At 27.4% G+C, this 14344-nt stretch overlaps 1 protein-coding gene across 1 annotated transcript; it reads left to right on the top strand.

Moving 5' to 3' along the window:
• The first annotated feature begins 6408 nt into the window (after positions 1–6408).
• LOC112598508 (ATP-dependent RNA helicase DED1-like) lies at positions 6409–13542 on the top strand. The gene is made up of 2 exons (XM_025344997.1): positions 6409–6577; positions 12760–13542. The coding sequence occupies exons 1-2, from the start codon at positions 6554–6556 to the stop codon at positions 13456–13458; spliced, it is 723 nt and encodes a 240-aa protein (XP_025200782.1). The 5' UTR covers positions 6409–6553; the 3' UTR covers positions 13459–13542.
• Positions 13543–14344: the final 802 nt, after the last annotated feature.

Genomic DNA, 14344 nt, shown 5'->3' on the forward strand with positions numbered 1-14344 from the left:
GGTCCTTACAGTAATAACGTACGATGGCTTGTAGATCTTTTTGATAATACACTTATCATGGAAATAATAAGTGAAATTTTTCTGTTAATGTAAAATGTGCTTTTCAACGAAAAACATGTTATTTTTTTTATCTCTTACCTCTTTATTCCCAAGAATGTATATTTTACTCGCATTTACACCATATGTTGATTATATAACTATAATTAACGCATAGAAGTTATATATTAAATATATCAACTGTATTTTAAGCTTACCGCAAATATTTGAATGTTTTAAAATTTCGGAATTGTTACAATATATTAGCCTCGGTATTGGCAATAAAAATTATTTTTTAAATTAATAACGACTCTTTTTTCTATAAATTGATAAGTTGTTAAGAAAATTATTTTCTTGGAAAATGTTTATGTAGTTAAATAATAAATCGAAAAAGTAGTCTTTAAAGTAATAAAATTAATTTAGGTGTTAAAAATAATAGTCCTTAATAATGGTTGTACATAATACGTAAAATTAATTTAATAATACAATCTAGTAATTATTTTGCTAAGTTTTTACAAATTAAAAAATATTACGTAATTGATTAAATACTGATTAAATTAATCTATGACATATTCAACTTTTAAATTATTGCTATGAAAAAAAATATATATATATATAAAATATTTTTATACGCTTGAGTTTTGTCATAATAGCATTTGCGATAAAAAGAGATGATTTTTGATCATTCAATCCTAGTTTTGATTTTTAACAACAACTTTTTTTTTTTTTTCAAATCTTAATGTTTAAGTATAGTGAAATCTATCGTTTGTGTACATATCAAGAACAATTAAGAAACACTATAAATATTCAAAAACTATTTATAATATAGTTATAATATTCTTGATGACTTAACTTTAAGTGTCTATAAATAATATATAATATATAATCGATGATTAAATATTCGATATTTTTATATGGACAAGCAAATATAATATTTATTATTTACTTTGCATATTATGCCAATTGAAATTGAAAATAATTGGTTATTTATATAGAAAAAATGTAGGAAAAATAAAATAAACTTAAATTTCAAAAAAAAAAAAAAAACTTAAGGCTGTATTGGAGTATAAAATTTAAATTATTGACAATTCATTATGTTGAAGGTACATAGATATATAGAAGCTTTAGGTAAATAATAATATAATTATGTATTTAAATATAATAATAATGAGTATAATCATACGATATGAAGTTGCGTATTATTAGGTGTAATGTAAATCAACGATTAACTCTAATTTAATATTACATAGGACAATTAATATCATAAAATATTATAGAAATGTCTATTCAGCGTCTATAGTACTACAGTATTAATAGTTTACTTATATATTATATGATGAAGAGTTATTTGTTTATAATTTCAACACATTAAACATAGAATACTAATGCTTTATACATTATTAAAAGTGTAATTAAAAGAGTTATTATAATCGCTTAAATCATAAACGTTTAAAATACTCCTTAAAATTGCCCCTAATCCTATTAATGTATTTTTAGAAGCCTACTAAAAATATAATTCTTTTTTTCATTTACTACTAGTGATCAAATTTTTATTTATTTTTTTCGAAATTTAATACAGTAGACGCCGCTTCTAAGACTCACTTTGGGACCAGCACAAAGTGAGTCTTATAACCGAATGAGTCTTATAGGCGAAGTGGAAAAAAAAAATAATTACGTATTTATAAATTTTATTTTACTACATATTTTGCTTTGATTTTAATACATTAACACATATTACATATTACATACTTTATTATTGAATAAATTTAATAATCCCGATAAAAAAAACTAAAATTATAATAGGTAAATATTACATATTACGATAACTGTGCAGCTGCCAGATAATCAGTACACTATAATAACAATAATTATCGTTGCGATAAATGTGAACTTTTATCTGCGATAAAAATTATTATACGTTATAAGATACCAACAGAAACTAGAAATAATCAACACGAATATTATTTAATTTTTTAATACCAATTTATTTCTAAATTATAACCAAAAAAGTTTATTTTCTATTATTTATTTTACGAAATTTGAGTCTTATAACCGAAGTGTTGAGTCTTATAACCGATTTTTTTTTAATGTATTTGGATACGTCCGGACCGTTTCAGATGAATTTGAGTCTAATAAGCGACTGAACCTTATATCCGTGAGTCTTATAAGCGGTGTCTACTGTATATACTTATTTATTAACCTTTTTGTTGGATTGTGTAGGAAAAACACTAAACATGTAAAAATGTAATACATTATTAAAAATTAACAAAAATATTAATTGATTTTTTTCTAAGTTTTTATTTTAAAGCTTGTTCAAATAAAAAAAATTTATTTCTTATATAACCTAAAAAAGAGGCTAATAAATTCATATATTCAGTAATTAAGCATTATGATATACGTAAACTAACTTTCTTCTTATTGGTTGAAAACTACAAAAAATACTAAGAGTCTTAAATAATATTACTATATAGAACGCTTTGCATTTATAATTTAGATACGTAGATATGATTTTTTTTTTATTTGTAAATATGCATCAATAGTAAAGTTATTAGCATTTTCTAAGTAATAAGAAATGTAATGTCTTATATCTTATATAAGATATAAGACATTTCAATTTAAGTTTGTAGTTTATTATAGATGTACTAGCTACATAAAATGAATGGTACAGGTATGATAAAATAATGATAGCTTAAATTAAGTAGGTAGTTAAATCAGTTAAATTTAATCTAAAAAAAAATTGTGATTAGAATGATATAGTTTCTGGATTTGATTCAATGTTTATTATATTATAAGAAAATTACATGAATTAAACCTGCATGGATACATGCATTAATTATATTGTTATTATATAATATAAGATATAATTAAATGTTATTTACTATTTTAACACTCGTATTGCTTTGTCTCTTCATATAAATAAAATAACAGAATAAAGATTTTACAAGACTTTTTTTTTCTTTTTTTTTTTTTTTTTTTTTTTTTAGTTTCCTTATTTATATAACCTAAACTGTGGCTAGTATAAAATAAAATATATACCTATTTTAACCATTATGGAACAAAAGATAACAATTTTTATTTTTATTTTCATTAAGTATTTACATTTAAAGAAAACTTTGTAATACTTAGTAGTTAACATACAATGACTCCTTCATTAATTTTCTTTTACTATGCCAATTATTCGGTAATAAGTACATATAACGCATAAATACAGTGCTTAATTAAGCTATTGAGCAATCTAATCATGGTTAATTATTAGTATAACGCTAAGGTGGATAACCACTATATAATAATAATAAAGGGGTGTAATATGTATAGAGTTAGTATGCTTGTTACAATTTACCTTCAATCCCGGTAATATTTGTGTACGCCTTTTCTTCATATCATCACAAAAAAAATGAACTCAACAGTAGAACTATCAACAAAGTGAAAATCTTCGTTGTTAACCACATCAATATAAAAACAAAACTGCCGACTCCGGTTCAAAGCAGATAGACGTCACTAACGCCGGTAAGACATTCACCACCGCCATTGTTAAATGATTGTTTAACAAAAATTGTCAAAAGTATCAATTCAAGTAAGTTATGATTGTACGAGCGGACAGAGAAAATATATTTTGTATTTAATTCTAACTGGTACATCTAGTGCACACACCATGCAACGTGAGTGGCCCGAGCTGAATTGTATTTGCATAATATGTAAAACAGTATAAAAAATACATTAAGACAGACAGAGGAACAAGACGCATACGCACTCGTATATGATGCAAAGGTTAGAAAGGTTGAAAAGAAGAGTAAAAAAAGGTATGTACGTTCGCCTATAATATTATATAGTATTTTATATGTTGTACAATAATAACAATATTATGTATACGGTAGTGTAGCGTCATACCCATTATAATATACTTATAGAAGGTAGTTGATTTTAAGTCAGTTTAGAACGATACGAAAAAAGACTTCGGTATCATCGAAATCCAAAAACCCAAATCCAACCAATTATATATAAACGAAGATTTGCCTAAACAAAAATAAATACAATTTCGATATGAAACAATTTTGAGCCTCGGGTTATATTGCATGATATACTGATGATAATATATTATACGTTTTTACATATTATTATAATATTCAAAAACAGCTCCAATAGCTTAGTTACGCATAAGTGTAATGCACAATAAACGGAATGTTTACATACATATTAATAATATTATTGTACCGATATTAATAATAAAATATTAATAAAATTGAAAATTTATTTACTAGTGAAAAAGGCAATATTACATTCGTGTTATTACCATATACAAATGCACGGTTAAAGGGTTAATATTTATATTGCCACATTAATTTTGAAAAAGTGCTATTTAATTATTCGGTATTCAAGTTATATTTTTTTTTTATTTGCTTATTATTGATATTAACAAAAAAAATCGATTTGTATTTTTGCTGTATTTGTCAATTTAAGTACTTACCAATTTAAATAAAGCCAAATTAATTATTTTCATAATTAAGTGTATTTAAATGGTTTTAAATTCCATGAAATTGGTAGGTGAGTTGATATGTATTCAAATACAACCATGGTGAGACGGCCTGCAGATATGTGTAGCAATATATTTTTTCTCTTTTTTTCTCTTATTTCCCATGACAGATGCACATTATGTACCTATGTACAACAATATGCGTTCATGCCGGTCACACGTACGCTGTAGAACGAAATCAATTCGAATTATGTCTTTCCAGCCCCGTAGTCTGTCTACGCCCGACCGTCGTCGTGTGCAGAAATGTCGATGGGCCGCCTTTGCCGCGTGGATGAAAACGACGAAACGTGCACGCCAAAGCCAGAGCACGATCACGCACACCTGAAGAAGATAAATGATTAAAAGAAATTGTCTATCAAAATGGTCTCGATTTTTACGTATTGCCCTAGCTAGACGCCTGCAGCCGATCCAAGTAGTATACCCCTCGGTCCGTAAAACGACGTCCGACTATTGATTAATAGCTATCTCATCCCTCACTTTACCTCCAACGTATATGTTTTTCTCTTTTAAGCCATCACCTCTATATTCTCAGACTCATTTACTATAGCTTTTATAGTTACTTATCAAATATTTTTTTTTCTTTTTCTATCGGGAATGTTTCATATTCGATTTATATTTCTTTTATCATATCACGTTTTTATATGTAAAGAAGAAAAACACCCTATCGTGTTCAATTGGCAACCGATATTAATATATATTATACTCGTACCATATCCCATGTATGCATTCACTAAAGACACTGCCTAACACAAGTTGGAAAAATCTATAACGATTGGTTTTTGTTTTTATTTACCTATCTATTCTTTTTCTTTTTTAAACGTACAAACTGTGTGTCGTCATATCAGATTTTATTTAGCTTAAATTATTAAACACATTCATTTTTTTTATAAAAGGTATTAAAGAAGTTAAATTTGTTATAATGTCAGATACTAAACAAGTAATATCATAAAGATTTTAATTGATTATTTGAAATATAAGTAAATGCTTACAAATGAAACTACAATATTATAATAATATATAATTAACGGTTAACTACGATGATTAAAATGATTAAACATAACGAAAAAAAAAAATTCAAGACAAAAACCAAGATGATGTTTTAAATGATTTATTTTGACAATTTTATTTTTTTGTATTCCTCTTAAAGAATACACGTTTTTATTTTTATTTTTTTTTTTTTTTTGCACTGAAAATTTAGTAAAATCGAGTCATGAAGAATTGAATAGATTAAGATTTAAGAAAATTAAAAAATGTATATGTGTTTTGTACAAAACTACGTATTTTAAAATGTTTAACTTTAATATATATATTTTTTTTTCGTTGAGTTTTCATACTCAAAATTAATCAAATCGCGATAAGCTTACCGTAAACCAAAAATATATATCATTTAAGGTACACGGCCGCTTGTGAATTTATACATAAATATATTTAGTGATGCCTATATGCTGTATGTGTGCACGGACGACTATGTGTGTGTAATGTACCTGTATTTTTTTGTCTCATTGAGATCAGCAGTTCTGTGACTGTAACAAATTGAATTTAGTCGGTTTTAAAGAGCACACAATGAACGGGGGAAGGAAACCACAAAAAGAAGTTCTCTCTACTTTTTTTTCTATCATCTTCGTTTATTTTCTTGTCTTGTTTGTGCATAATACGTATTGAACATGCCGCCACACCATGTCGCTAAACGAATATAATATACTCTATGAAAAACACTGGAATTAAAAAAAAAGGAAGCTGTGTGCGCGTAATATAAACGATTAATCGACAGTTGAAGGTCAAATGAGGATATAAATATAAGTGCATGTGTACCCGAGTTTATATAAAATCCCATTGTGCCTACAAAATTTAAATACACCGAGTTAAAACGCCAATCGACGTCGTCTTCGATTCGTACCAGCACATATTTTAACTACAAAAATAGTTATTGATAATCAACCCATAGTGCTGCACGCTGAATAAAAAAACACGCCAGTAGAAAATATTATGAACCGTTTGCTACTAACCGCGGTAAGTCATCGATAATATATCATACTAAATATAATATTTTATTATATACTTGTGTATATCTATGTTTAAGACTATAGTTAATAAATACATTGGAGCGTACATGATGTTTATAAATGATGAAATAATATTTGTTGTTATGATAGTGACTACCGAACGCAATTTAATATTAGAGTAAAAATTATAAATTGAATAAAACGTTGTGAAAATCAGTGTGGTTTACTTAGTATAATAAGAACTATTTATTTAATATAGTTATAAAAATATAAGATATCGAATACTAAGCTATTTGCTGCTTACATTAGATCTTTATTTGAACTTGTAACCAAATGGTGCTGTTATAATCTTATGGACAAGAATTGTCTCATATATATTTTTTGGTTGAATACTATCTTAAATCCGCGAAATTCACATCAATTCGAAGACAAACAATGTTAGTGCTGTCACGAGTGAAAAATATCACGGCTTATCCTTGTAAGATCTATATCCCGTTCCTCGACTGCGTAAATAATAATAAAACATTTAATAACAAAATTCGTGATATAATACAGGGTAATCCGAATGACCAATAAAAATAAAAAAATAAATACATCAACGGAACAAAAACGCAAACTTTTCATTCACGTTGTTGTTATTGCGATTTTCAATCTCTAGCTGCATAAGAATTTTGAGACGTCAAACTCCGTCGAGCTTTCAGGTCGAATTATTCGCAAAAACAGATGACGTAAATGACATAAATGTATACACGTATAATAATAATAACAACATCAATAACAATAATAATAATATCGTTACATCATGACGGGCGTAATTTGTAAGAGTTATATACGCATCCTGTGGTAGATTGCCGAGAGGTTAGATTTATCGTACTCGGTCACTCCGTATGAGAAATTGACGTTGGACTTCTTTCTTTCCCGTTTCACTGCACTTGTACCGGTTCATCACATAATATGAATTACACAGTTTCGTGCCAACCCTAAAACGTGATTGATAAATAAATAGCACACTTGACGAATTTTTTGCGATTAATTTTCCTCCCCATAATTCATGTTTTAACGCTTCTTAAAAAAAAAAAAAATAAAAATAAAAACACTTATTGTTTTGACGTGACTGGTTTAATATAACTAAGGAATATACTGAATGGCCAGAGAACGTGCTTCATTTAGCCATTATCGTAATAGTACAATACTAGTATTTAGTAGGTAGTGTTATAGTTTTTAAAAGTATATTCATTCATATAATATAATTTATTAATAATTAAAGCTAACTTTTTTTAAGTAAATTAATAATATATATTTATACAATTGTAATTATACATTTAAGTCTAGAGATAAAAAAATATATTTTTAAGTCATGTAAATCAGTTGGATGCTAATATAATAGCTGTTATAATTTTATTATTTTTTACTATGAATTTACCTGTATAAATCACAAATTTCTCACAATAGGTACAATAAGTATTACTTATGTCTTATACAACATATATCAAATGAGAGTAGAAGTCCGGACTCCAAATTACCTACTCAATATTAAGTTCCAGATATTACATAAATCTGAAATCAATTCGCACCAAATATTAATGATAAATTATTTATTATAGACATGATAAAGTCAAAAACTACATAAAATATATATGTAAAAAATCAAGTTTGTCCATATTTTCTTGAACCAGAGCTTGCAAGAAAGATTATTTGATCTTACTTTATAGTGTACATATAGAGCCTTTATAATAGAGGTTTCTACTTAGCTATTTTTTATAATAATATCCGTGATAGAATCATAATAATGATGACACTCGTGCAATCGTCTACAATCTCGTTAATATCAATACTGCAATACCTGATATTGAAAATTGAAAAACTGTAGTAAAAAAAAAAAATATGTATTCTTTTCTTTTTTAGCTATTTTTTCGAGCCTATAATGCGTAGTTTGAAAGAAAAAATACATACGCGTGGCGTGATTTGTCGTAAAAATCTGAGCGTACAAAATTATATTAAACAATTTACGACGTATACGCGAGTGTAAAATGAAAATAATATTATTTTATTTTATAGTTCGAAAAAAAAACTTGATTTTGCGTTATTATTATTTTTATTTTTATTTGTTGTCAACTTTTTTCATACATTTATTTTAGCAATTTCACACATCATCGGTTAAGATTTGTCACGCGTTTAGGCACCTATTCCTCCGTGCGCGATCTTTCGGTTATCTACCCAACTGTTTTATAGTTCTAACAAGAATAAAAAAAAAAAAATTCATGAAATTATTCTTTATAATTTATACTGCATGATGAATAATAACTTACAAAAATACTATAAATTTTAAAATATTTAGATAAATACATACATACAGAATGTTTTGTCGCTTAAACGTCTTCAGCAAACCCAAAATAAATTGAACGCAATTTTCGAATGTGGTGGATCGAGTAATTAATAATTAAAATCACAGAATAAAACATCTGTTAAATATTAATTTTTATGGTCGAAATGCATACCTTGTTACGACAACAGCAACGGTAAACTGACGTAAACTCGTATGAAGAAAAAATATTGTTATTAAATTAGATTTTACCGTGTTGAAAATCTGAAATAGCTATATATTTTTTGTCTAGTTAATTAGGAACACTTTATTTCATCTCTTCACTGTAAATATCTTTAATGAATCCGTTTATTAATTTGAGATCCGTTTTTATTTTTATTTTACGGTAAGAAAATATAACTAAAATTTGAGCATGATTAATATAATTTATTAATCATACATGATTTGTATCACAATATTTTAGACTCAACAGATATTAAAAAGAATATTATTGTTGGATCGTCATAAATAGAATCTATTTTAACAACTTTTACCAAAAATAAATAGAACTCTTTCTTTGATTATTAAGATATGATTCGCGGAATGATAATAAATTTTAAAAAATATATCTCCTACTTACGCTTTATTTTTTAACTATTGTTATGTTTTTTTTTATATTGAATCTATAACGTTCAAATGAATAAACCGGTTTAAAAAAAAAGTCACGTTAGGTAGTTCTTAATGATTTAGTTTGCATTTATTTTGTTAAATAATATAAATTGATACACACACACACAAAATACCATTGCGTGCTTATAAAATTAACAACAATATATACTGCTACAACGACAAAAATTATTACGTGTAAGTATCTACCAAAACCGTAATATTGTAGAAAATGCATAATATTAAAATAATGTTCAAATGTAATTTTACAGAATAATAAATTTACATCTGCAAACGAGCACATGTTTCAAACAAATAATAATAATATATTTCTATGTCCCTAGATAATTGGTCTAATTGTTATAAATAGCGTAGATGGTAGATGACGCGATGTTTTGTGGGAGAGGGTGATAGACGATAAAAGGTACTATTCATTAGAATCCCACAAACATTTTTCGCAATACTTTAGTTTTAATTGTAAATCCGAACAATATTTTTATTGTTACGAATCGATATCATTTTCAATAATACAAAATAATGTACAATATCATCACGACGATTATTTATGCTTCAAGTCAATTTTGAAAAATAGCAAAATCACAATTAATTTTATGTTTTTAATAAACATTTTGATAATACATTGCGAAAAATTAGAATTGATTATTAAGTGATGAACTAAATACGTAACAGACTCATCAACGACTTACTAATGTTTTAATTATTGAAATAAATTACTAAGATTGGACCAATCAATACACATGTGTATGACTATTACTACACTATGAGCTCGAAAATGATACTTCCCCGGAATGATAATTTTTATAATTTACGTGGCATATAACATTAATACGTATTATTCTGGTTTTTTTCTGGTCAGTTGTTGACACATTCTTACATACACATGGAGCTTATATAAGCATTTAAAAAATATATAAAAAAAAAAAAAAAAATTGTTGTGATACAAATAAAATTGTTCTCAATAGTATTATGGGTGATCCATGAACTCAGCTGAGCAAACTTAACAGTTAGAATATAACAAAAAAATATCTACTAATTGTTGGATTTATAAGATTTATTGGCTTTATCTTTATAGTGATATTTTAGTCATTAAAATATATCAAGATAATTTGAGAATCTATTTATTAATAATAATAAGAAAAAAAACTTTTTTTTATTGTGTCTTGTCAAGTCCGCATCAATAAAGCAACGTTTAAAACAATTACTAATATATATTAATATACATTGGATATAAAATATTGAAAATGTTGAAAAAATCTGCAACAATGTTTAAAATAGTTATTGTTGGAATAACTATAGGATTTGCTAAGCTAATTTTCTAAATTATATTATATTAATATGATACTATTATTACATTCAACCACGTTTGATCACAATCATGGCAGTGATGATCATAAAATATATTATAAATTCTTGCACTCTTCTAAAATCTTATGTTTGTCTGATTTAACCTGACTTGCCCGAATTTAAATGGTTCTGACTTTTAACAGAGATGTGCACATTTTTAAGTTATTATGCTAAATAATACATTGTAAATATTACAATATTATAGTTCAAGATTACTACTACATTGCTATTTGATATAATGACCAATTAATGATGAGTGATGACTATTAGACTTGGATTTCATACATTAGAATATTTGTATATATTGGTAATCAATTATATCCACAATGTCTTAAACTGAATATGTGTAACAATAATTTCCTTGTATATTTTTTAATTTTAATCAAAATTCGTGTGTATTATAAATAGTAAAATATTTTTTTAGAATTTATTTTAAAGACAAAAATGTAAAATCGCATTTAACTAAGATTATATGTACCTAGTTGTAGTTTTATATTATGTCGGAAATAAACTATTTATTAATTGACATGGAAAATGGATAACATGGATGGTTTATAACAAATGAAATAAAAAATTTTATCTTAACAGTCTAGTGAACTTCTATCGTAGTTCTTCATATTAAATTAATTTATATTAATCGTTATTGATTACCATATAAGTAGCAGTGTCATTTAGTTTAGGTACCTAAACTTATTGGTAGAGAACGATTCTGAAAATTTGATTTTAATAACAATTTATATAATTAGTTACAATATTACACAAATTTTACAAAATATATAATATTATAATATTATATTTGTATACATTTGATTCCGTATAATTTTAAATTTCACTTTACCGTAATATTAATTTAATCTCGTTATTACAAACTATAATATTATGTATACATTTCAAAACTAATTAATTATTGTAAACCAACATATTATACGTAAACTAATCATATTTCTTGAAAATATATAACCCTGTATCAATATATCGGTATATCGTCGACTAAATTTATTTTAAATATTAAAACTTTATTAACTTGGAAAAAATGTAAGTAGGATAAGAATCTTTTAATAGCACAGTAGATTATATTATATTGGCCATTACGTCATTACGCTTATGAAATTTCCTAAAAATATACTATTACAATAACTCGGAATATATCACTCTAATCATAAAAAACCTGATATAGTTTCTAATATCGGGATACTAGGTATAATAAATTCAACAATTTTTAAAGTGTAAACTGTAAACTCAAATCATATTTTATTTTTGAAAATTATATTTTTTTGAATTTTTTGAAATTTTTATAAGACAGTAAAATGATATATTGCATAAAACCTTGTATTTATATTGTATATATATATTGCTTTTATTCCGCTCTTTACTCCCATTGCATGTATATAATACTGTAGAACTGATTAAACTGATGATTAAATTTAAATTAGTATGTACCACAAATAGACCTTAAGACAATTTACGTTATTTTCGACTATTTTGGGGCTTGTGACTCATGCATTAAGAAAGTACGGTTTACGCATCTAGGGTTGATAATATTGAAAAATAATACAAGTATTGCGTAGTATTAGAGTCACCGGAAAAAAATGGTGTTCCGTAATATTAGTTTCTGTTACATACCGGTAAATTCAAGAACGGCGTTCATCCATGTTTATACATTGAGTTGCTTCGGTATTGATCGGCTTGTAGGTAATACTAGGCATTAAGGTATATCGTTCTAGAGATATTTGAGTAATAACCGGTAAAACGAAGAAACCTAAAGCCTACATTATTTCAAAAAATTTCGGAGTCGCGCTGCAGCCTCTACTGTTATTTAGTTTCACGATAAAAAAAAATATTTTCCATTTTCACAGATCTGTTTGTGGCTGTACAGTGGATGGTGCTACGGCGCTCCCGCGGCGGGTCTACTTCTATCTCAACGGCGGCCAGTCGTTGAGCCGCACTCGATGCCGCTAGTAGATACGCTGTACCACGGCCGAAGTCGCGTGTTCGCTTCACGTCAGCAGCAGAAGAAGTCAGCGTCGTCGGCAACGACCGTTTCGGTGCAGGCTCCAGGGGACAGTGGACAGCAGACGGATGGCGACCAGGACGCTGCGGATACAATTGGCTTCAACATCGGCCTGGGCTTCGGGCTGGAAACGCCACTCCTTGATTCACTTCTAGAGCGGTTGTTGAGGCGTAAGCAGCTCCTGTTAGCTGCGGCTTCGGCCGCTTATCCGGGTGCCGCCAGTTGGGGCGTGGCTGGCGGCGGAAGCGGAGGTTATTTTCCGGGACCGACAGTCGTATTCCCATATGCTGGCGGTGGCGGTGGCGGTGGTATGGGCGGTGGTGGCGGCGTTCTTCCGTGGAACAGGCCAGCTGCATATCCGTTTCCGATCGTGCCATCCTTGAACCCGTTCGGTGGTGGTGGTGGAGTGGGCGGCGGTGGATGGGGTGGTTTCGGCAGTGGCGGCATCGGCGGTGGTGGTTGGGGTAGCGGTTGGGGCAGTTTCAACCCGCTTTTTGATTACGACAACGATTTTGGATGGAAGAACAACAACGCACAACAATAAGCCCTCTCGAATATTATGCACTTCATTATTATAATTATAAATAAATACATTTTAATTAAAAAAATATAACTGTTTAATATTAAGAAACGAAAATATTATATAAATAAATCGTTTTAATTATAGATTACACGTGATTTATTTTCAGAATATGATTTATGATTTATATATGTGATTTATGGAGTAACTCACTACATAAGTGAAAGTTTTATTTATTACTTTTTTTTTTTGGAACAATTAATAGATATATAATAGGTGGGTTGTAAGTTAATATTGTAATCGTCTTATAAATTATTTAATTAACTAAGTACCTATATTCTGTACAACGAGAAAATATGTTGTGGGTAGACAAAAATTGATTCTTCTGCGCTTTCTCATGCGACACTCTGCTACCGAGACTGGTTCCACTGTAGTCGAATGTCCCGTGAGAATGCGCAGAATTAACACATTCTCTTTCCAGGCAGAGTTTATAATGATATTAATTATCAAGCGAATGCGAAACTTGTTACTAAATAAAAAACTCAAAACTTATATGAACATAAATCATAATACATGATATATTTTGGATTTTGTTCAAATTACACAACAAAACAATACCGTCGATTTTTACTTCATTTTTTATTTTTAAAAATTATTTAACGTCTAGTTTTATGTTATTCTCCAATATCTTAAAATAACCTAGGTACCTATTTTTATTCATATATATTATAATGTAATAATTATTATATCATACAGTTATGGTTTTTAAATACAAGAAACAAACATATTAATATAATATTTACCATGTAATATACAACGCATTTTCGTCTACACGAAAAGAACAATAATAAAAATAACAATCATTATGTTTTAACGTTGGCTTTGTTATAATTTATAACGATTATCTAAT

The sequence above is a fragment of the Melanaphis sacchari genome, unplaced genomic scaffold (genome assembly GCF_002803265.2).
Source record: "Melanaphis sacchari strain LSU unplaced genomic scaffold, SCAv2.0 Contig48_pilon_pilon, whole genome shotgun sequence".
NCBI lineage: Eukaryota > Metazoa > Arthropoda > Insecta > Hemiptera > Aphididae > Melanaphis > Melanaphis sacchari.